Source organism: Polyergus mexicanus, unplaced genomic scaffold, assembly GCF_030449975.1.
Source record: "Polyergus mexicanus isolate NDT 795.1 unplaced genomic scaffold, iyPolMexi1.0 SCAF_13, whole genome shotgun sequence".
NCBI classification, from domain to species: Eukaryota; Metazoa; Arthropoda; class Insecta; order Hymenoptera; family Formicidae; genus Polyergus; species Polyergus mexicanus.
This window is the reverse complement of record NW_027223333.1, coordinates 1,532,273-1,555,637: the sequence shown is the minus strand read 5'-3', so window position 1 is coordinate 1,555,637 and position 23,365 is coordinate 1,532,273. Positions and strand designations below refer to the sequence as shown.

General features: G+C 34.3%; 1 protein-coding gene across 3 annotated transcripts in view; it reads right to left on the bottom strand.

The window, feature by feature from the left end:
• Nucleotides 1–21,394, bottom strand: part of LOC138938510 (ras-specific guanine nucleotide-releasing factor 1) — a 47,963-nt gene extending 26,569 nt beyond the window's left edge. For all 3 annotated transcript variants that reach the window (XM_070305552.1, XM_070305554.1, XM_070305553.1), the window contains exons 1-4: nucleotides 20,819–21,394; nucleotides 18,854–19,081; nucleotides 16,819–16,949; nucleotides 14,051–14,167 (exon numbers count right to left, since the gene is read on the bottom strand). In XM_070305552.1, coding sequence (XP_070161653.1) covers nucleotides 14,051–14,167; nucleotides 16,819–16,949; nucleotides 18,854–18,881 — 276 coding nt within the window. In that variant the 5' untranslated portion in view covers nucleotides 18,882–19,081; nucleotides 20,819–21,394. The remainder of the gene's footprint in view (nucleotides 1–14,050; nucleotides 14,168–16,818; nucleotides 16,950–18,853; nucleotides 19,082–20,818) is intronic.
• Nucleotides 21,395–23,365: the final 1,971 nt, after the last annotated feature.

Genomic DNA, 23,365 nt, shown 5'->3' with positions numbered 1-23,365 from the left:
GCGCACGATGAAATTTTAGGAGGAGCGCTTTACAAATGATAACGGTTACATACGAGCGGTACATAACTATGGATTCTCGTGTCCTAACAACCACACATCAATGGATTGTCCCTTTTTACTGCGCTCTTATACTCACGCAAATTGCTCGATGACAAAATAGTAAAGGACTTTTCTTCTCGGTTTCATCTGCACACGAGAGATGATACGGTTATTACGCGACACCCTGTCTATAGAAACTCTTTCATCTTATTAAATTTAGTTTCCCAATTCTCGAAGCATATAAGCGGGTTTTAATGCCTACAAATGATATGCCACAATTGGGTCTCGTTAAATCATCACAAGCTGAAATGATCAACGGCAAAAACATCAAATTCTCTTTGATAAAATATCCTATATTGAAGTGAAGTACAAATATTTAGACATTTGATATACTAGTATAGCATCCAAAAAAGAACTCGCATGAAATGTTTTACCAATATAGAGCTCAAAGAAATTATACAAACCAATGATTTTATTACAAAATGGTCAAAATAGATTCAATAAAAGAAAGTATTTCAATAAATGTAACGAACAAAGCTCGTAGTATTTAAAAAATTTTTATAAATATTAATTAAAGGCCAATTCAAGCAGAGAATAATAAGATCGTTTTTGAATTAATCTGATATAAAATATGATATAATCGATCACAATTTTTAATGGTATAACGTGGGACGGTCCGATACTAAACTTGTGCCTTTTCAGCCACACAAAGTATTACATAATAAAAAGAAAAAATATGTATAGGTCAAATTAAATTAAAAATAAATCAATGACGATAGAAAAATAACAAAAGTACAAAGTCATAAGAGTCTGCCAATGTTTTTCTCAGTGTTTTGCACGCTTTAATTGTGAGATAAAATACTATCAAAAGATATTTCACATTTGTTTTCCATTATATTGCCATATATATTTATATTTATAAAAATAGATATGCTTTTTTGTAAAATATTATCTATTTTTTACGCAAAAGGTTCTTGCATAAAAAAGCAAACCGAATTAAATTTGACCCATTTTTGATAGCCTCAGGATACTACAGTAACTCGTGGGTTAAAAATTAAAATAATTTCAATAAATTCAATTTTTTTTTTCGTAAAATGCTACGGATACAATTTGCCGATTGTTGTTTTTGCGTTCTCGCGAATAAATATAAAAAGTTTTTTTTTTTTTTTTTTTTTACATATAAAGTATAGCATTAATATTACATTGGCATGAATCCTTGCTGAAAGGTTTGTGCTCGTACTTCTGAATTTTTAAGTTAGAACAACCATTCGAGGGTCGCCCGACCGTCTCTAAATGCAATTTTTATATGTCATGCACGTGAAAAACCGAAAACAAGTTTAAAATAATAAAGAAACGAATACGCGAAGTATCTCTACGTAAGCGAATGGAAAGAACCGACATTGCGAAAGATGAATATATCAAAAACGTATAAGGAAAGATAAAACGAGAAAAAACAACTGTTGTTTTTGAAATTCAAGCCGAACAAAAGAAACAAAGGTTAATCCGCATCGAAGGCAAAAGAGGGCGGTGCCTTTTAATATTCACTATAAATTAGAGAATTCATAATGAACAAAACTTACACGTTATAATTTTTACATATCGAATATTTTTTATTCTTTGTAAAGAAGTCTCCCTATCACATTTAATAATTTTGCGAAAAACTAATTTCTGCTCATAAACGGTTATGTTAAATTAAGGACTCCATTTTTCGAACTCGTGAGCAGTTTACACTATTTTATGAGAAAATAAAAATTATCGTATCTCATTTCACTTAATTTAATAAATGGATTATTTTCTTCTAAAAGCTCGAAATTAAAGACACTTTCTACGTGAAATTGAAAATTATTAAATAACGAGTCACATAACTCACATTCTCTAAGCTTAACGGATTTCTTGTATAAAGTTACAAACTATCGTATATAACAAGATTTTCCAGAAATTTCATATAATGTTACAAACTATCGCGAAATCGCAAAGCGTGATTTGTTGCACATGTTAGGATTGTTTTATAGATTTTCGCACGTGAGATGAATCCTCAATAAAATCATTCGCGTCGAAACATCGCGATATCTTCAGATATTTCCGCCATTCGCCTCTGTAGACACGTAGGTGCATTGCAATTGGAACAATACCATTTTCCGATATATTCCACCTGGTCAATCAGAGATTCAATGGACGTTTTTTTGCGAGAGAGAAAGAAAGAGAGCTCAAAATTACTATTATTAGACAACACCTACGCTTCCGATCGAGGTGTTACGTAATTCGGTAAACGATAAATGGAACACGAACAAAATAGAAATCGCAAAATTCACTTATTACTCTTAATGTAAAGTAAAAACTGGACAAAGAAAATGAACGAGGACAGAGAGTTACAACTCTTTCTAATTCACCATTCTGGTCTCGCATATAATAAAGTTAAATTGCGCGCACCAACATTCACGATCCCTCCTCGGTCCCCCCCCCCCCCCCCCCCGAGAGAAATTAAGATGAATGCTGTGGGTAAATATTTGACAAGAGAAGAGAGGGCGGGGGGAAATAATACATTTTTTCTTCCTCTCTTTAGATCCTCTCTAAAGCTTCTGCTTATTCGATCAGCCAATATATAATGTGGATATAAAGTTACGCATGCGATAACGCGTGTACGCGATTGGTTATTAGCTCTCGTAGCATTTTCACGTTCTAATTTATTCGAATTAAAGATAATGGAAATTCAGTTTATAAAATCGTTCACGAGTTATTGAATTATATACGCACATATATGAATATACTATATCGTGAAAATAATAAAAATATTGAAATATTATACTATATGTGGTCGCGCATATATTTCTGACCGAGTTAATGAATTCGCAACGCACGCGCAAAAAGAAATTAATGAAATGTTTTCAGTGCAAAGCATGATTTTTTCCCGCTACGGAAAAATTGGATAAAGAAATATGTGGCTATAATAATAAATTAAGAAATCATATCCCAATTTATAGGACATGATTTAGCGGATATTAATTAACGAAATCCTACAAGTCGCTCACATTCTTGTATATAACAAATAAAAATCTGAAAAATTAAAACTGTCAATAACACTGTTAAAAAATTAACTGTTCAACGAAAAATATAATATCAATGAATGCAATTGGCCAAATATTGTACTTGGTTCTGTAATTATTAATTATCAATTTATAATTGACACTAAGTGATTTAGAACTCCATTAATTAATATATAGAATACATTCAAATGTGTATACGTTTCTGTAAATCTATAGATTACTTGAATGTACTCTTTAACAATATAGTCTATAAGTATCTTGATTTAGAAAAACAATCTTGTATTTTATTTTGCATATTATAAAACCTTAGACAAAAAAAATAAACATTTATCCGTAAGAGTTGCAATTTTAATATGATATTTGTTTTCTGTATGAAACTCTTTAAATGTAAATACATTGTACGGAATAATCTTTATATTATTTACTTGATGTAAATAAATCATATATAAAAACAGATTATGGAACATCTGTGCGTAGTATATAATCTCTGCATCTATAATACGATTATACAATAATTTAAATACAGAATCTTTAATATTGATAAAATACTAATTTACTAAAATACTATTTTATATTTTGGAGTACAGAATAAACATATATTTTATAATTGTCATACTTACTACAAAAGCAAATATTATAATATAGCCGTATCTCATAATCGATACATTGAAAATATCAAATTCCCAAGTAAAGTTTGATCTTTACGTTAGTATATCATAGTATGTCATTTAAATTATGATTAACAACGGCAATATAATTGCAATACTTTGCCCACAGGCATATATTGAAAATACATATATAACTGTAGTATATTATCACTCCTGAACTGTGTAATGGTAATATTTACATTCGATGTATCGCTTATAATGCGATAAATTTAAATTCTTTGTTAATCCTTTGAAAATATAAGTTAGAAGGTAAATGTTCCGATTAACTTACACCTCACGGATCGTTTTCATTTTTGTATATATTGTAGAGAGGGAACATTCATAAGTAATATACGCTTTGAATTTTATGGTGCTCTCTTCTGATTCCAGAGATATGCGATTTTAAAGTTTCACATATTTTAATGCTTTTCCTCAAGTATTATAAAATAACATATAGAAAAGTGAAGTTTGTGTACATTGTATCTGTTGTAGAGCAGATGAAAAAGTATTCGTTTATATTCACGGTCATGAATATTTTGTAAATAATGTATATCATCTATTTCTCGTAATTCGTTAACAGTTTTTAATAACCCAACTTTATTTTTGAAACTGAAAATAGATTTGAGTTAAGTTATATCTTCCTCCTCGTAGAAGGAGCGGAACCTTCTGTGTTCACGCATATACTTTACAAAGCAAAGCGAAGTTTATCTCACAATTGTCGTTTGGATGGAAAAGTGTATACGTGGATGCAACGGGTTCCGCCAATCTCCCCCCCTCCCCCCCCCCCTCGTGGAGCGGGGTTCACTTGCGGAAGATATAATCTAATCCAAACCGATTTTGAATTTATGAAACATGCAAGTAGAATATAACGAAAAAAATAACACAAGGAAATACGAAAATTACGATACACCTCAAAATTGCATATCTCTGGAATTAGAAAAGAGCGCCAGAAAATTCAAAGCGTTTTTACTTAAGCGTTATTACTTAAGATTGTATCCTCTACAATATATGTAAAAATGAAAACGATTCGCGATGTGTAAGCTAATACGAATATTTACCAGTTAGAAATATAAGATTAGCATTTTATAGATATTGAAACAAAAAATTATTTCTGGAAGAATATTAGAATTGATTGACACCAATCGAGATATGAACAATAAATTATTTAATGTTTAGAAAAAGACAGTACTTGTAGAATATTTTTTTTTTTTTTACAGAGAAAGATCATCCGTGATAATATTTTTTAAACACCCGTAAAATAATAGCCGATATTGTAATTAAGGAAGAAATGTCCTAGTAACGGGACGCTAACAGCTATACGATAACGGATGAAGCTTCATGCGAGAAATGGCAATTCCACAAAAGAATCTGTCGACTGCTTCTATCGTAGACATTGTTTAAATTCTTACAATTTATTTCGTCCAGGTGAGATCTTAACTACAATATATCTCGCTGCCACTGAGGTATTCTCGTTTGAAATCATCTAATTGACGAGCATTTGAATTCTCAACGGACCTTCAATGTATTGTTGTCGAATGATCGCGCATTGTGCATCTTCTGTCAATCTTCGCACGGTGCATTAGCGTTATCGGATGTATTTCCGTAATGAACAGAAATTAGTGTCCTCCCGGGAAAGCCGGATGCAGTTGATCCGACTGTTCATAGCGTCATGAAAGAAAGATAGAGATAGACTGAGAAAAGCATTTATCGCCATTCTGGGAACAGCTAGAGAGGGCGGATAAGAAAAATGTAGATATTAATAGGCAAATCAAATTAGCATGTGAGAACATAAAAAAAATAAAATATAATTAAGAAAAATTTGAAAGCATGCTTTTGCAATATGTAATATGTATTAGTAAAAAAATTCAATTTTTAAAATTTTCTAAAAAGTAGATATGATATATTTATATATTAAAAAGTGATAAAAACAGTTAAATAATAAACTATGTATACACATACAATCTTTCAATGAAAGAAATCAGCTGTTAATAAAATTAATAAAACGATATGTTAAAATAATATTTGCTAATTAACGATACGTCGAGAGAATATGGTTAAAATGTGGCCTGTGGCGTATAATTAACGACGCGGCGAGAAATAGACAAGTCGTTAATTACATTGCGCTTTTATGTTAGATGTCACAAGAAAATGCAGGTAAATTTGATTTTAAATTCTAGGTAAATCCGCAAAAATGTAATTAGCGAAGGCCAAAGGAATGAGAAATATGAAAAAGGAGAGATGGAGGAAGATAAGAGATAAACGGCGTGGATGCTGCTCTGCGCGAGGTAAGCTTCCATGAGAAGCTTATTTTTAGCTAGAAACAGAATCGATTCATCCCTTCTGATGCTATGCCAGTTGCCGCGATGGTACCAGCAACATCGAGCCTAACTGAAGAGAGAGGAAGGATGAGGGTGAGAATAAGGCCACGGGAGGGACACACGAAGGGTGGTGGTTATGCGAAAGAGAAAGGGAGAGAGAGAGAGAGAGAGAGAGAGAGAGAGGATGAAGAGATAGAAGGAAGCAGATGGAACATCGGGCTTATATATATATACACCGACTCGTGCTTGTGTACATACATGAAGCGCAGCAACAGGCGACGTCGGTCTCAAATAAAGCTCCATGGCTCTTTCTCTCTCTCTCTCTCTCTCCCGCCCCCCCCCCCTCCTCTCTCTCTCTCTTTCTCATATATTATGCCCCTCTGACCCTCTTTCGCCGGTATATCTTGACACATCTACCCCGTGGCCCTATTCCGCGCGTGTCCATACAACAGTGAGAAAAACCGATGTAAAATTCAGTACTTCGGTTCAGCATCCGGGGCGTTTTATCTCTTCGAAATACGCCTTTCATTTTGCTTTGATCGTAAACACCCTCACCAACGAATCAGAACCTTGTCGATTGCCACGATCGTAAAAGTTGTAAGAAAATTTTTATGAATTGCGTATCACTTCCGCACTTAGATGAGCAACATTATTGGTTTTTAGAGAAGTTACATTATACATATAGAGTATCACTTGCGATGAAATATACACATAATATCGGTATAAGATTAATTCGAGAATCAAGCGAATGCAAACAGTATCGATCGTTGAACCAAGTACTCGGCAACGTCATTGCGTATTGATGATGAATCTCGCTCGGATAATTGTTGTCCATTAATGTTCGTAGTTGGTGATGGATTCATTCAAGAGCATCGCAAAGCATCATTGATAGATCTGATGTACATCGGCGCGGATTGTCGATATTTAGCGAGCTCGGTGTGATTCCATCGTGCCGGATATCGGGTATCGGGTATCGACAATTGTTAATTCGCGAAAGTTAATTAACATGTGAAACCTTGTCTGCGCGCGGCATAAATACTGCGAAGCTCGTAATAATATTTAATACAATATTTCATGAAATATAAATCTCCCTCTTTCAGTAATAATGCCAATTTTATGCAATTTCCCATAATCGGACTTGCGATGCCAATAAATATATATGTAGCTAACACACGATCGGCTTTTACATTTTCGTGGAATGAAATATTTGGCGCACAGCGATAAGATATACAATGTAAAATGATCATGCTCGTCTGCCGTATATAATATAATCACTGCGTAAACAAACTGATTTGAATATTTGTAGATGCATCCAGGGAATATTTATACAGGTCAAACGGGGCTCTTTGACGTTTCACAGAGATGCACGAAAAAGCGTAGAGAAAAGCATTTGAGTCACGCTTGACCTCCCGCTCACTCGAGAGAGAGAGAGCGTCAAGTTTCTACATCGCCGACGCGGCTTGAATTTAACCCGTTATATATTCACGAGAATGGATTTAATTTTACGATGACGAAGGGAGAGAAGGAGATGAAATGGAGGTAATATGAACGGTAGTTATTATCGGCAATGCGAATCGATGCGATAAGAATAGATGGGACGAGAGTGTGTGCAATTGATGCGCCGCAACATGCGGCCCTTCGAGCCCTTTCCTGCGCCACCTGTTCAATTGTCATCGTGCGCCTGGCATGGCAATCGACGAATTAAAGCACCGCAAATGCAACGAATACATTTACATACGTGCATTGCATGCACATCGCGAACTGCGCGTATAACGTCGATTTACGGTCCCTACAAAGCATCGCGACGATTGTTACGAGACTTTTCCTCGAAAATCAATTAACGGATCAATTTATCGCGACCTGTCACGGCGACACTACATTGTGTCAAACGATTATACATATGCACAAATCGTGTATTACAATTTTTTTTTTTTGTATTTTAACGCGAGATTTTGACTTGAAAATATTAACAGAAAAGGAATTTACTGCATTTGATAAAAATTAATTATTTGTTATTTTATATCAGGGAATATGATAACAGAAAACTAGCCCACAATATATTTGAATCGTTTTTTCTGGTTATCGAAAATTATATATTTCGCTAGAATACTAAAATAAAATTTCATCAAATCTAACTAACCAATTTTTCACAGCACAATTTCGCTTTCGCAAATGTATATTTTAATAATACGGACAATTTCGGATGAGCGAATACCGATCAATCTGCCAGATCCATTTTCGAAATCTCACAAGATCAAAAAACTATCCTCGAGATTGATTTCTCGCGTAAAATTGTGATTCCATAAAAAGGGGAAATTGAAGCGCTTCTGTCCTCCGTTTTAACTTGCATATTTCTCGGTAACGTGTATACGAAAATCTCGCGATATAGCATACACGTGTATCCGTCAACAGATTTCGCTCGTTTTTCATGGTCTTCCGGCCATGTAATAGCTTTTCTTTGGCTTGTTTTATTCTCTTCCTCTCTATCTAAAGCCGAGCGCAGCCTGTTCGATTATTTCACCACTCGAGTCGACGAGAAAAGCTGATTGTGAACTTACAGCGCTCAAGTTTCGAGCACTCAACAAAGCTAAATCGTAGCGACAAGTGAAAAAATGTCGAAAATATGTGGGGAGTTTATGACTTTATTGCGCTTGACACGGAATGGCATTGTCGTTCTATGTTAATTTTTCGCGTTGCGCTTTTATGGCGGTATCGATTATCCTTCAACGTGCGTTCGGCATAGTTATTAATGTTAACGCGTCAATATTAATTACATTGCGATATTAATTAGCAAACTTTGTTGCACGTTATGATTGGGAAATTAATTATATAGCACGAAATTAAAACAAGAAGTGTATAATGAAGGACGATGTGTCGTCATTGATCGTCTGTCAAAATTGTAAATTCGTCGCTTGTATAAATTGAGAATTTTTCGGAACAATAGATAAAAGTACTTACGAATGTTGACTTTTGAAGAATTAACCTCTCGTTAATAATAAAATATCATTGGTCATTAGAGAAATTTTATACCAGGATTTTCTATCAAAAGGCACAACATTGTTACTTTGTAACAAAACTCTGAAATCTGCGAGCTTTTGAAAAATTATAGAAAAGTGAAGTAATTGAAACCTTTGCACATAAATTGAATATTCCAATAATAATTTTTTGATAGCATACTTAATAGATAGAAAGTAAGATACGCTTTAATTATACGAGAAAAATTAATCAAGTACAACGCTCGTTTATTTTCGTCTTTCCGAATCTCTTTTCACGTTTGATCGGTTTTATAAACAACATTCATTCTCTGCTTAATTAAATTAATAAGCAATATTAAACATTGAACACACACACATTATAATAATAAATTAACAAACAAAAACATCGCAATAATTTAAAATATAAAAGATTGATATTATTTCTATGCGCAAGTGTATCGTGCGTAGCTCTTGTTAAAAGAACTTAACCTACATACAATATAAGAGAATAGGAAGTTACTGTAATATTTCTAATAATAATTCTTTTATTAATATAAATTAATAATTAATATAAAATTTATAATTAATATAAACTATTGGCAAAATATTCCTGATTCATAATAAAACATACATGTGGTATCAAAAATTTATTTGAAAATGATAACGACTGTCGTTATTTATACAATTTAAGATCATTAGCGCCGAAATATTTCTGCATTTTTATAGATGAGTGTACAGATTTGAATGTGCAAGATACTCAATTAGGAATCGTCGGATTTAACTTTCACACTCGTCTCGATATACCGTCACCATCCTTGACCTCATCGCGAGCATGAAGGAATAAAGAGCATCTCGGTTACTACTGCGCCACAGTGGGAAATATAATTTATTGAAAGCTATTTTTCAGCTGTCGTATATATGTGTGTGTATGCATGTGGTTGTACTTACAGAATGTAATTTGGATATTCTATCATGGTAATGAAAAAGTGGAGCTTGAAATAAAACGATGACTGCTGAATTACTTGGATATCCCTCACAGACACGACTGCGCGAATAATTAATCAAGACACTACTTACTTTTTCCTTTATCGTATTACAAACTTATTATTAAATGGCTGTACTTTTTAGAAATTAATCGCGAAATCCATTAATATGAGAGAGACATCGAAGAATACGAACCGATGGCTGAACGCTCGATGACAGACAACTAACAATGAGTCAGTTTTTACTAGAAAGAAAAATATCTTTGTTTGTTGAAGAAACAACAATGTTCGATGATGCGAGAAATCCAAAACGGTTGCCTCAGGCAGACAGAATATTCCCAGCACGTGGCTTCTCAAATAGGAAGATCCATATTTGTCCATGCTTTAAGGTCGCGACAGCACATATGATAATGCAAAACTTAAACAGATTGAAAAAGTCTTGCGAAAATCCGTGAAAATTTCTCAAATCTTAAAAATATTTTCATAGCTATTTTTAAAATCAGATTATTTAGAAGCGATTAATGATCGAGACATTGAAATTAGAATGATGATTGACTTTATCACAGACAAATAAATCAATAATTTATAATAATAATAATAATAATGTACTATTGCAATTAATAAATTTTGCCAATTATTAATAATTTTTCTACGCCAAGAGAAATTATTTCGTAAAAGAGGACTCAAGTACATTTCGCTTACGCGACCTCAAGCGAAAACACATTCTGCACATAGTAGCGCACCGAAACTACGATGCATCTGGACGACTATTCATCCCATCAACTCTAACGCATTGTACTTTCATAACTCTATCTATTTTCCCGCAATTTTATTTAAACAGCCACATTACCTCGAGAATAGCCAACTGGAAATGAGAAGCTCATTTAACGCGAGTGTGTTTCTAAAATAATTCGAATACGCCAATCGTTATCCACATAATTTAGCAATTCACATTATGATTTGTCATCGTATTTGACAAATTGAAATATTATGCGATAGAACTATGCATACAACAGATGGGGAAGATTTGGATAAATATTGTATGTGGCTAATAGACTGTCGACGTTCGAATGAGAATACAATATACATACATTCACTCAATTAACGCATTCGGCACTCGCGAAGGGGGAGTTCAATATTATCAGAATATATATATATTTTTTACGCTTCCGTTATTTTTCAGCGTGTGTTTATCCAAATCCTGTTGTATTGTGACAAATCGAACAACATTTTACGAAATGAAAACATTTTTGCGCTATTTGTACAATACAAAAAAAATATTCTCCCTATAGCTACTCTTTCCTCGGTTCACGGATCATCGAGAACTATGGAACACATGGTACCCATGGTGGGATGAAATTCGTACGAACAATATTGTAATAATATTTTTACATTTATGCATATGTATATTTATGCATACGTACATATATATATATATATATATATATATATATATATATATATATATATATATACATATAATATATGTGTTTGTGTGTGCGAAATTAGAATATTATCATATTAATCCGATATTAATTTGACAGATATTTAAGTATTTAAAGCGCGTTAAATGAAGCGGATGAAAAATGTTTGAGTTGATATTATACAATATATGAATCGAAATGCGCTAATAAATGGACATTCCATGTAAAAGTCACTCAAATACACTTGTATATAGGAAATGTATTATTATTTATCTATATTTTCAGACGTATATTATCCTGCGGAAGATAAATAAACTATATTCTTAAAACAAGTTTCCAGTCGAGTACGAGAAAATTACGAAGAAGTAACGCGCGGTGTATCAAAGGTATCGGATAATTTCATTTTATTGTGACTCGCAACGTGTACCACTTTGCTCGTAAACCGGCCACCGAGTTCTTTAAATAATTTACGTTTGCCGAGTAAACACATTTTCCGCTGCGCCAACTGCGAAAAAGATGTACGGCAGGGAGAGGCGCAAGTCTTCGCGTCACGTCTTTAGAAAAGAGACGCGTAACAGGCCCGCGTCGTTGCATTCAGTAGAAGGCTCACTGCGCCATCGTCGATGACAATGGGGTTGTAAAATGGAACGACTATACTGGGACACAAGAAGAACGACGTCCTTGCGACGGCCACTACGTGACGCGACATCGTCAAGGCTCATGTTGATTTCGTACTTACTCTCGCTAAAAGAAGAACTGCAAATCAATTTCAATTTCGCGATCTATGCGTTGAACCGAAAAGTTGAGTATTTCTAGTTTAGCTTTAAAAAGAGACATTTAATTAAAAGTATTTTGATTGAGGCAACTTGTATGTACCATATGTGTGATTGGTCTGAAAAATATATTTTAATTTAATATTATATTAAAATGTTTATCTCAATATATTTCTTATCGTTAGACGCATAATATTAAAACATTCTACCTATCAAAACTTCCAATCGTGATAAATATTTTTAAAAATGAAAAAGATATATATGAAAGTTATATTTTTGTTAAATCTCGCGTCGAAGAGCTATTAAAAACAGATTTCAAACCGAATTGAAAACTAAACCATATAAATTCTACGAACCAGTAAAACATTCAGTATGCTTTGCAGTTCTTATCGGCGATAATTGCGATATTAAACGAAGCCGAGCTGTTAAAGCGACTGGAGTTACAGCCTCGCATTATTTTTCGCAGCAGGCACATGCAATCGATTTATCGGCCGCAACGAAAGTGGAAATAAGGAAAAAAAACAGCTTCCTCCTTGTCTAGGAGACCAAAAGAAAATACTAAACGGCCGATATATCTTTAGAAAAAGTGGGAAAGTCGACGAGCATCACGTGACCTTTGCAGAAATCGATACGCTCTCTCTATCCCTATTATCTCACGCATCCACATATTCTCGATGAATCCCTTAATTGCTCCACGTATTTCGGATTTATCCGTTTAACGAGAAAGTTACTCTTTCCCGAAATTTATATACACGGAAATTCGGCAGGAAATGTTTTATCCACCATAATAACTTGGGATTTGTGCTGCCAAGAGTGCGAAAAATGACTAGATACACTTTTTATTTCTTGCGTTCATAAATTCAAAAGATTCATTGCACATTTTTTTTTTGCGTTAGATGTAGCCGTCTGATCCCGATCGATATCTTTAATATTTAAAATAATATCTTTAAATTAACTAAAAAGAATTAAACTAAATGAAATTAAATAGCTGCATTTGGTGTTAATTATTGCATTTGTATAGTAAGACGAATCTCAGATCACGATATTTCGAGAGTTTTATATTATAAATTGGAGCTTATTTGAAAGTTGCCATATTTCTACAAATGCACGTGCGTATCAAAGAAATTGTGTAAAAAGCTTTTGAAACATCAATTCGCTCTACGAATTGAATATCACGGAAAAAATACACAAGACCGACATATATAGATTGTTAGAAATAGCGTACGAGTTTTTAAATTAACATGTGCCCCTTGTGCGTACAAATGACACATTAGCCTTTGACATTAAATACATTTTTATAAAATGAACGTTTTTCAATTATGTATTATGCGCATTTGAATACATCATCACACAAAAAAAGCTGGAGAGGTTACATTACTTTGCGTGTTATCTTCTATGACAATTTTTAAATGATATTAATCACGCAAAAAAATTATTAAAATATATCAAAAATTTTTTTTTCTTCTTTGTAGATACAAATTATGTATTGGAATACAATTTTTTCTCAGATTTAACTCTAAAATTTAACTTTTGCGATATACAATAATATTTCATGTTTGCAAAAGCTTAAAAGCGGCGCGTTTCACGAACTTTGAAATTGCGATTAACCCGACGTTCGTTACGTACGCAATTCCTATTGACATATTTATAGTGCTAAAGTGGAACACATGTGTAATGTTGAAGCGAAAGTGGAAGAAGAACATTCAATTTCTCCGCTAAAGTTCTTGTTTTCGTCACGCATAGGTATTGAGGACGAGGATAACTTCTTACACTGGACTTTCTAGTAGCGAATAACGTAAGCTGTTGCGTATGCTGCCCAGCTTACGCGCTCATACCAAGACACATACCTGTTTATCCGGCTCTTTGCCTTTGGCGGTGATGAGTCGATCGCAATAGCAGCCCTCCAGCAGAACGACGCCACTGGGTCGTGAACAGTTCTCGCTCTCGTAATAGAATAGTAAATTCTGTAACATATATCACAGCCGCCTAAGACAAAATTGCTTTTCTCGCGAAGAAAACGTGAGGAAATGAACAATTGTAATTTCTTATATTCTCTGTATGAAAAGATAATGATATCGAAAGATAATGATATTTAATGAGTCATGCCTGGCTAACATAATCGTGTTACATCATTACATAATTTGCATATTAAAAGAGATTTAAATGTCTTAACGATAATTTAGGTATCTCTTTTTCATTTTCAAGTATACGATTTTAGTTTCTATTATTAAATTTCTGACATATAATCTTTTCTCTCTCAGCGCCAGAAGGTGTAGGAATATGCCCGACCACATCTAGACCACTTCTACTGAAAGACCGCCTTGCTCGGGCGCGGTATAAAATATTACACGAAACAATTTTCTTTTTACAGTAAGAAATTTCTACGAGAGCTATTCGGAAGTAATTAAATCTTAATTTATTTAAAAATGCACACACGCGCACATGTACATAGATAAAATTAATGTCGTACATCATGATTATATTATGAGCGCAATGTTTGTTAAATATGTAAAACTTAATTCAAATGTAATTATATCTTTCATTTGAAATAATAATTCGTAATATTTGTAAGGATAGAAAGCAGAAATTGCACATTACGCTCAGGTACGCGAAATAAAATAATTTACAGAAATACAATTGCTACTGTTATTAGAAAATAAGAACTGTATAAAATACTATTATATCTGGTTTACGTTAAACTAAATTGCGTTCGCGTTGTCGACGGAAAATTCATGGAATGAATATCGCAATTCGACACATGCTCTCATATTTCATAAAGCCAGTTACATTCGAGATAATCCGCTGAATAAAATTCGCATCGCTGATACCTGATACAAATTCAAAACAATTTTTCTATCGTCGCAACGTGACATTATCAATAAATCTCTAGAATTGTTCGTCATTTCAAATAGCGTTCCATTCGTGTACTTTGCAGCGAGTATCTTGATCAATTGAACCGCGTCCCGGATCGCGTCCCGGTTTCAGAACAACAATCTAAATTTTGCAGAAAAAGGTCGACTAAATTATTAAATGGGGTGCTGTACGCGTGTCTGTCGATAAAATAAAAAGTAATTTGCGACGATGAGACTCATGTCTCATAATAAAGTTTTATGGAACGAACTTCGTAAAGAAAAGAAGATACTACGCTCTCGGAGAAAAACCCCGAAGCACGAATCTTAGATTAATTTAACTTCTGTCTCCGAAATGGCGTGTGCATTTTTATCGCGCGCGACGAGAGTTTCATTCCTTTTACTAGTTTCGAACACGTGCTTTTTTTCTTCAGAAGAATATAAGCGTTCTCGCATAAAGATCGATTACGAGCGAGCCAAGTTTTTGATCCGCAGTAATTCAAGATAAGCGCGATAAATTTAACAAGCTTTAAGATCCAATGACTCGGAACGTCTCGGCAAGAAAGATATTCGATTATCGCGAGCCGTGTAAAAATTTCGATGATCAACGAGCAAAACGCAACTTCACCGTGCAACGATATCTCCGTTCATTTGACGAACTCTCGCAAACAACGAGGTATCGCATTTTATTAATTACATCACTTATATCTTATTTTCTCTTGTATGTATTTGATCGTATCGAAACGAAAAAGAGAACTGCAGTATACTTCCTGTATTTATTTGATCCTACCCATTATCCTTGGGTATATAAGCTGTCCTGAGCGTCTATAAGGTAAAAGTAAAGTGTGGAAATCCTAGGATACTCGGTAGAATGTTTTTCTTTCAAACTAAAATTAGTTAAACGATTGGATGATGTAACGTAATTTTTGTTTAAAAAGTTCAAACTCATTTGCGATGCGATGACACCACTCCCGTCTTTAATAGAATAATTATAAGTTTCGCGTCTACACCATCGCCGTCATAATTGAGCGGCTTCACGATCGCAAAAATTATACAACGGGATGATTTACTTATGACTTAAGGGATTATGAGAACAGAGGAAAAAAATGACGCAAGGAAAAATGTGGCCGAAAATTCTTGGCGTAGATATCTCCCGAATGACAAAGTATTTGTCGCAAACTATGTCGAAAGCTCTTTCCTTAATTGTATTAGTTGGTTAATCCGAAACGCCGCGAGAGTTAATGAGGCCTTTTCGAAGTTTCTAACGGCCACGAAACAATATCCCCGTAAGCAGTAAAGAAATTTCCGCGAATTGCGAGGAAGAAGCTTTGTGCTTTGTACAAGTTTGAGCAAACTTAGATATTGTCGTTATTTTATTTCAATAGCTATTAATAGTTGAAAATATCACATTGTTTTGATTGTAATGCCAAGAAATAATGATAACTTTCCGCCAAGCAAACTTCATGAGAAAAATCATAGTAACTAATATTGGAAAATCATTAACTCTCTACGAAATATAATTGTAAAATAATTTTTTTTGTTATAATTAATAAAGAGATAAATATACATATATATATATATCCTCAGAAAACAAAAATTGTTGATAAATGTAAAATTAAATTCAAATTCAGATTCCGACAAGTTCAAATGGAACACATAAATTAGATCGCTTTCCCTTTTTCTCCCTTTCTCCCTTTTTCTTTACGATACAAATAAAGTAAATCGTGCACTTTCCTATCTCACGACATAATAAACAATTCACTGACCTGGTAGAGAACGAACCATCGTTGTTGCCATTTAGTAGAATCAGCTGTCCGCTTGTGCAAATATCCCGACAGCGAATGATCGTAATGGGCTTTCTCCGAAAGCATGACTAGTTGGGCGTCATTTACCCTCACTGTAACACATCGCAGACACGTAACGTGTGTGAATAGAGCAATTAAAACCGACGTGTACCATATATAGGAGTCGTCCAGATTTAGGCAATGGATGCACGAAAAATGTAGCGCATGCAATGTGCCATTGCTCAAATTTCCACAAACACTCACGCGAAATGAAATTTATACGAAGGACAATTTGTAAATTTTTGCAAAAAAAAAAACCTTTATTTTCTTAAAAAATATTTTGGTATCAAAATTATTTCGATTGATGGTTCACTCTTTATCACGTATGCGTATTTGAAATGCGTGCATTTACGAGTTTTATATGATACATCGCGACTTTTGCGAGAATATATATTAATTGTGCAAATAAAGATATATTTGCAAATCAACATATAATATCTAAATACATTTGAATTACAAAATTATATATGGGATATATATCTACGCGTTTACCGCATAATATCGAATGCAATGCACTGCATCACAATTATGCGTCGAATTGTCACGCTATTTCAAAATAATAGCGTTCAAAGTACCGAGGCGAATCTTGTTTACATCATATGAGTGTAAATATTAATAATCCGTTGACGACAAGCATGCTAGCAGACAATATTGTTCAAATCTGCCGTTTGTTTGTACAATAAGTCAACGTCCAATAAATTACAGTGTTCGTAATTAAAAACATACGGCCGTTATTTGAGGGAGCGAATGACAAGTTATGCGAAGACAAATAATCCGCGATTAAAAAATTACGGATTCACGTATATAATACTAATCACGATCTGTCAAAATCAATATTTGAAGAGTCGCGATACCGAGAGATGCCGTTCATGCATGCAAATTACACTCGGGTCATTTCGAAGATTTCAATCTCCGGTAACGATCTGCAGCTCCCAGTACACTCAAGGCAAATGCAACTTTGACTTAACTGCAGCTTCTGCAGCACGAATGCGAAAGTCGTCCGCTCGATCGTCCAACACGTGTGTGACGTAAATTGCGAGAAGTCACCGTGCAATTCGCGATTATAACAGTTCGTACGTCGCGAACTTTCGTGGTTGTGTGTTAACTTTAGCGCGGAGATACGAGGGACGTTTAAGAAACTTTATTCCACTCGAACAAATCGAACTCGAAGTTTATCCGCGAATAGGCGACGAAATTCGCATAATCTCACGCGCGTTTCGCGAGAAATGGAGCGAAACGTATAAAAATCTAATCTCGATATCGCGTAAAAAATTGTCTATGCAAACAATAAACTTATATAATACGAGCATTATTGCAATGAGAGCAGTTCAGTGAGAGGAGGCAAATTTTTTTCGACGTAAATATCATAGTATCGAGAAGACATCAAATTTTTTTGACACGCGCAATTTCAGTAAAAATAACACTATTATTCGTTGAAATGAAAATATCATTGAAATATCAATTGGTTTATGTCTTTTTTAATTTAATGTAATAATTAAGGATATTTTTTGATTTGTCGATTAACTAAATTTCCATAAATATTTACTATATTTTAAACATGTTTATTACAAATAAATAAATTTTTTAAAAAACATTAATTTATAAAATGCGTGATGCAAATTGTTCGCAAATTTCATTACAGCGATGTTACATATTCAAATATGCAGTAATGATCATCAAAGAATTATCTTTTATAAAAATATATGAATTTATTAATAACCTTCTTCCACGATATTTCAATTCCATTTAAAACTACTGCGGGTTTAGAATAAATATTATACAATAGTAAAATCTCTCTAATACACACACACACACACACACACACATACAACATGAAATCGGAAAATATTATTTGTGGAAATTTAAATCTCTCTTACATACACTGCGCGTTATATCCATTATTTCATACACTATTTTATGAAGAGCAAAGGTAACAAAAAAACGAAATACATCTTACCAGTTTTTTGCATCTTGGGACTGAGCATGATCACAGGTCGTTAACAGAAGGATGCTTCTCTCTCTCACGTTGATCTTCACAGCGGTGATTGATTGTCCAGATTACCTTGTTTAGGTTCCAATAGTGTAGAAAATAACATCTTGCGTGCTAAAGTTAAGTGTCAAGGATATACATCGATCGGTTTTGAAGATGCCAGCTTTTCCGTGAATTTATCGAAAGCCGTAGCATCTGCGAACATGAAAGAAAATTTGATAAGTAACGCAGATGTCGAGGGGATATATATATATTAATAAAATTGTTATAGCTTCAATCTCCTTCAGTAGCCACCGATTCGCGATTGACGGAGATAAATCTTTTTGACAGATATTGATATTTTATATGCTTATTATCGTAATGACATGTTATTGAGCTTCAACGAGGGAACGCTCCGATAACGTAAACTCCTATAAATCAGATGAATCATTAATTGAGTGAATATTATTATCTAGCGGATTCAACATAACCGGAATCATTCGCATCTCCGAATACACAACGAAAATTTGCCAAACGATAGTCCGCGATATATTTACATACAATAAATATGCTAGCACGCATCGATGCAATAATTTCGTATCACGATAATTGAATCGAAACGATATTCAATCAAAGCTTTCGATTTTCTAACTCGCATTAATTCGAAATCTCGACGTCGCTAACTTTCGATATCTGTTGATTAATTTTTACTTTATCCTTTTGTTCATATTATTATTTGGAATTATTTGTTTTGTAAGTCGTTTCCAGTTTACAAAAACAAACGCTAACGCTGCTAAAAGTAGGAAATTGAAGCGATGGCACACGCTAATCTCGCGGAAATAAGATGTTAATCCATTTACGATTAAAATCGATATTCTCGTGTTTTAACTTTAATGAAAGCGCGAATCTCTAATAGCCATCTTCCGTTCCGATTGCTCTCAATCAAATTGATTGCGAATGCAGCTTTCACGCTTTCTATACGTATCTAAATATCACGCATTAATCTTTATTCTCGCATTAATTTATCAATTATATTATATTAAACTAAAATAAAATTAATTTGTGATTTTTAACAAAAAGATTGTCTGTGTGTGTGTGTGTGTGAAACGCCTCGAAACACATTAATAAAGAAATACTGTATTATTATTTTTTATGCGTTATATAATTTGTAATATGAATAAAATATTTCCGATAATCAAAAAAATTAATATATAGCTCGACAATTAATTAAAAATAGTCAATGTTTCACAGTTTATAAGTACACTCGTATCGTTAAAATAATTGAAATAGAAATGGATTTGCAATCTATATACAAGGAATATTTGTATGCTGCGTTATATGATTTTTTATTTAAAGCTAGGTCTGGGGAGTTTTCCGATACGGCTAGTGATACGATCCATTTTTTAAACACTCGCCACACGATTTTGCATTTAATTACTCCATTTGTTGTTTCATGATATTTGTTGTTTAAATTGTAATTATTATGCTTTTATATTCGCTGCGAAATTATAGGAAAAAATTGTCAATCATTTAATCTCGAAATGAGGATAAGAGGAGAAAAATGCAACTCATGCTTTAGTATAATTTGAATTCGCTCTCTCCTACTATATGCATTTGCAAACGAAGGAATTGCAACATTATCCCGTCAGCATCTGTAGAAAAAATCGTCGACTCTTCGAAAGTATCGATAAAGATCGAAGACAAGAAACGCAAGATAATTATTTAGCAAGAGGAATGAAACAGGGGAGGGAAGTGACGATAAGCACACGACGAGAATCTTACAGGACACGAATTTTCCAGAGAGATGGAAAAGAGAGATCATTCTTGTTTTCTTCCATAAAAATGATCAGTGACTTTGAAAATTTCGATAGAGAAAAATCGAGGAGAGAAAAAGAAGAGAGGAAGAAGAAGATGGAAGAAAGTTGAAAGTATCTCATATCTTTTTCACAATACCTGTTACTCCTACGTGCGTATTTCGTCGCACGCGTCATTTGCCTCCTCCCACCTTCTCATCCACCCTCTCTTCCGCCAGCTTCCGCTGTCTTCCGGCGAGTGATCTCGCCTCGCCACCTGTTCGTGCCTACTCTCAAGACCGCATGTCGTATAACTATCACCCTGTCTTTCTTTCACTATCTCTCTCTCTCTCTCTCTCTCTACCAAACTATCGATATATATATTCCTCCTTCTCTCCTCCACCTTTTCTTTTCCCTGCGCCCGCGAGACCGCACCGGTGCGCGTGTCACCGGTTTTTATCCGCTAGTCTTCTTTTTCTGACGATTTCTCGTGACGGCGATAACAACGATAAACGGACAGTTTCCAAACGCCGGGAAATTTTATTTCAGGCACAACCGGGACGTTGATATAGACGACGATGTTGGCGGAAACGACGTTCCTTGATGACGGCCGGCGGTGACCGCATCCGACCTTCCTCTTCTCATGATCGGAAGACGCGCGGACGACCTGCGATATTACGGCGTTGGGGGTTGCGACGTGCCTGACGCGCGGGGACGACCGACCACCGACCGACAAGCTCCGTCCTCTGCTTATACCGCGACACGCGCGCGTCCACCGCCCCGCGAAAGGATCCTGGAGGCTGCGCCAGATGGGCCCCCAAGTGCGCAAGCTCGCAAACTCACCCTTTTCTCTTCGTATGCGCCTCGCTTTCTCGGCAATCCCTGAGAGAGAGAGAGAGAGAGAGAGAGAGAGGGGGTAGAAGCGGAAAGAGGTAGGGAGAGAAAGAAAGAGAGAGAAATCTACCTGCGTTTGCCTGCGTACCTGCCTGGCCCTTGCCGAGGGGCCGCCTTGGATCTTCAACATCGACAACACCCAGGTCGGACCAAGCTGAGCTATACATACTAACTGTAGTAGAAAGCGTTAATTTTAGCTCTAGAGAAATCCTTCGCAGAGTAGGAAACATACAAAACAAAAAATGCATAGATAAATAGAAAAAAATTACAGAAAACGAAGCAAAATTAATATAACAAGATATGACATATATATATATATATATATATATATATATATTTGGATACATATATATGTGCGTATGTGCGCGCGTGGGTACGAGGCAAAGGCGCTACGAGGGAAAACCCGCGAGCGCGTATCCCTTATCTGTGAAAATTAATAATGCATCGTCCCTTGACAAGGGCCACATTAAACCGTGACCCCGACTAATCCGGCGACCTCGAACGCAGGAGTTAAATGTTTTTTTTTCTTTTTTGTATATTTATATAGATCTTGAAAGAGTATTTATAATACGTTAAAAAAGTCTCATACTTTTTTTGTCTGATAAAAGAAAAATATTTAAAAGTTAAATATTTAAATTTAACAAATTTTATTTAGAGCTATTAAAAAAAGAATAACTTCTTTTTATGTAAGAAAAAAAAAATGAATTATGGACAATTTAATATTAAGTGGAAAATAAGATTTTGTCTAATTACCTATAATATAAAGCAAAGTTTGAAGATTTGACATATTTTTCAGAAATTCTTGTTTAATCATATCTAAGAGAGCCTATTGTCAAATTTATTATCAATCTTTCAATGCGCGAAACGCATCAATCCGTGTAATTGTAGGCATCATGTAGAAAAGGAAAACGTACATAGTAATAGGAGTAACGCGTAAATAGTCGCGTTATTCCTCGCAAAGCGAAATTATAGATACGCCCTTTTGATTATAATCGAATTATAATCGGGTTGTCGAATGCTGGAATATCGCAACAGGAGCATATGCACCCGACGCCTCGTGCATTAGGAGCGACGATAAACTTGGCGTTGTGAGAACAGAACGCAATTTACCGTCTTCTATGCGGCAAGACAGGGCCACCCGCATATACGTAACGCGTATGCATGCGTAGAGATATTTTCTCTTCAATGTCAAATTGTTCTCGGGATGATGAAAGGGGCATTTTGTCAGTGCCCGTAACATAACTAGAGTATCATGCGATGCACCGCAGCTTTGCATTACGGCGAAAGTTCAAAGCTAAATTCTCTGTATATTCAAGTTCCTTCGCTCTATTTTCTTTTCCCAGAATATGTAAGTTATCATTTATAGCAAAATGTTTTTTACGAATGTATTCTTGTAAATTGTTTAATTATATAAATAGATACATTATTATTGATAAAGATACGTGCATATAAAAAGAGAGAGAGATTCTTTCTCGGCTTTTATATAATGTACATTTATTACAAAATTCATTTTTTTTTTAAATACATGTTTTTCTACGAATGGTGTAACATGGATATAACTTTAATTAGACAAAGAATAACAGCATTGGTAAAACATTTAAAAAATTATATGTATACATATATACGAAGAAAAAAGTAAGTAAAAAGTAATATTCTCAATTGGATCTGATTTTATAAAATGTACATAGTTAATATATATATTTATGCGCGCGGATACCGAAATAGAATAATAATGAAAAGATAATAAAATTATTTCGTGCTTTATATCCGTTTTGCGCTTGAAAATCTCTATATTATGAAATACTATTTTATC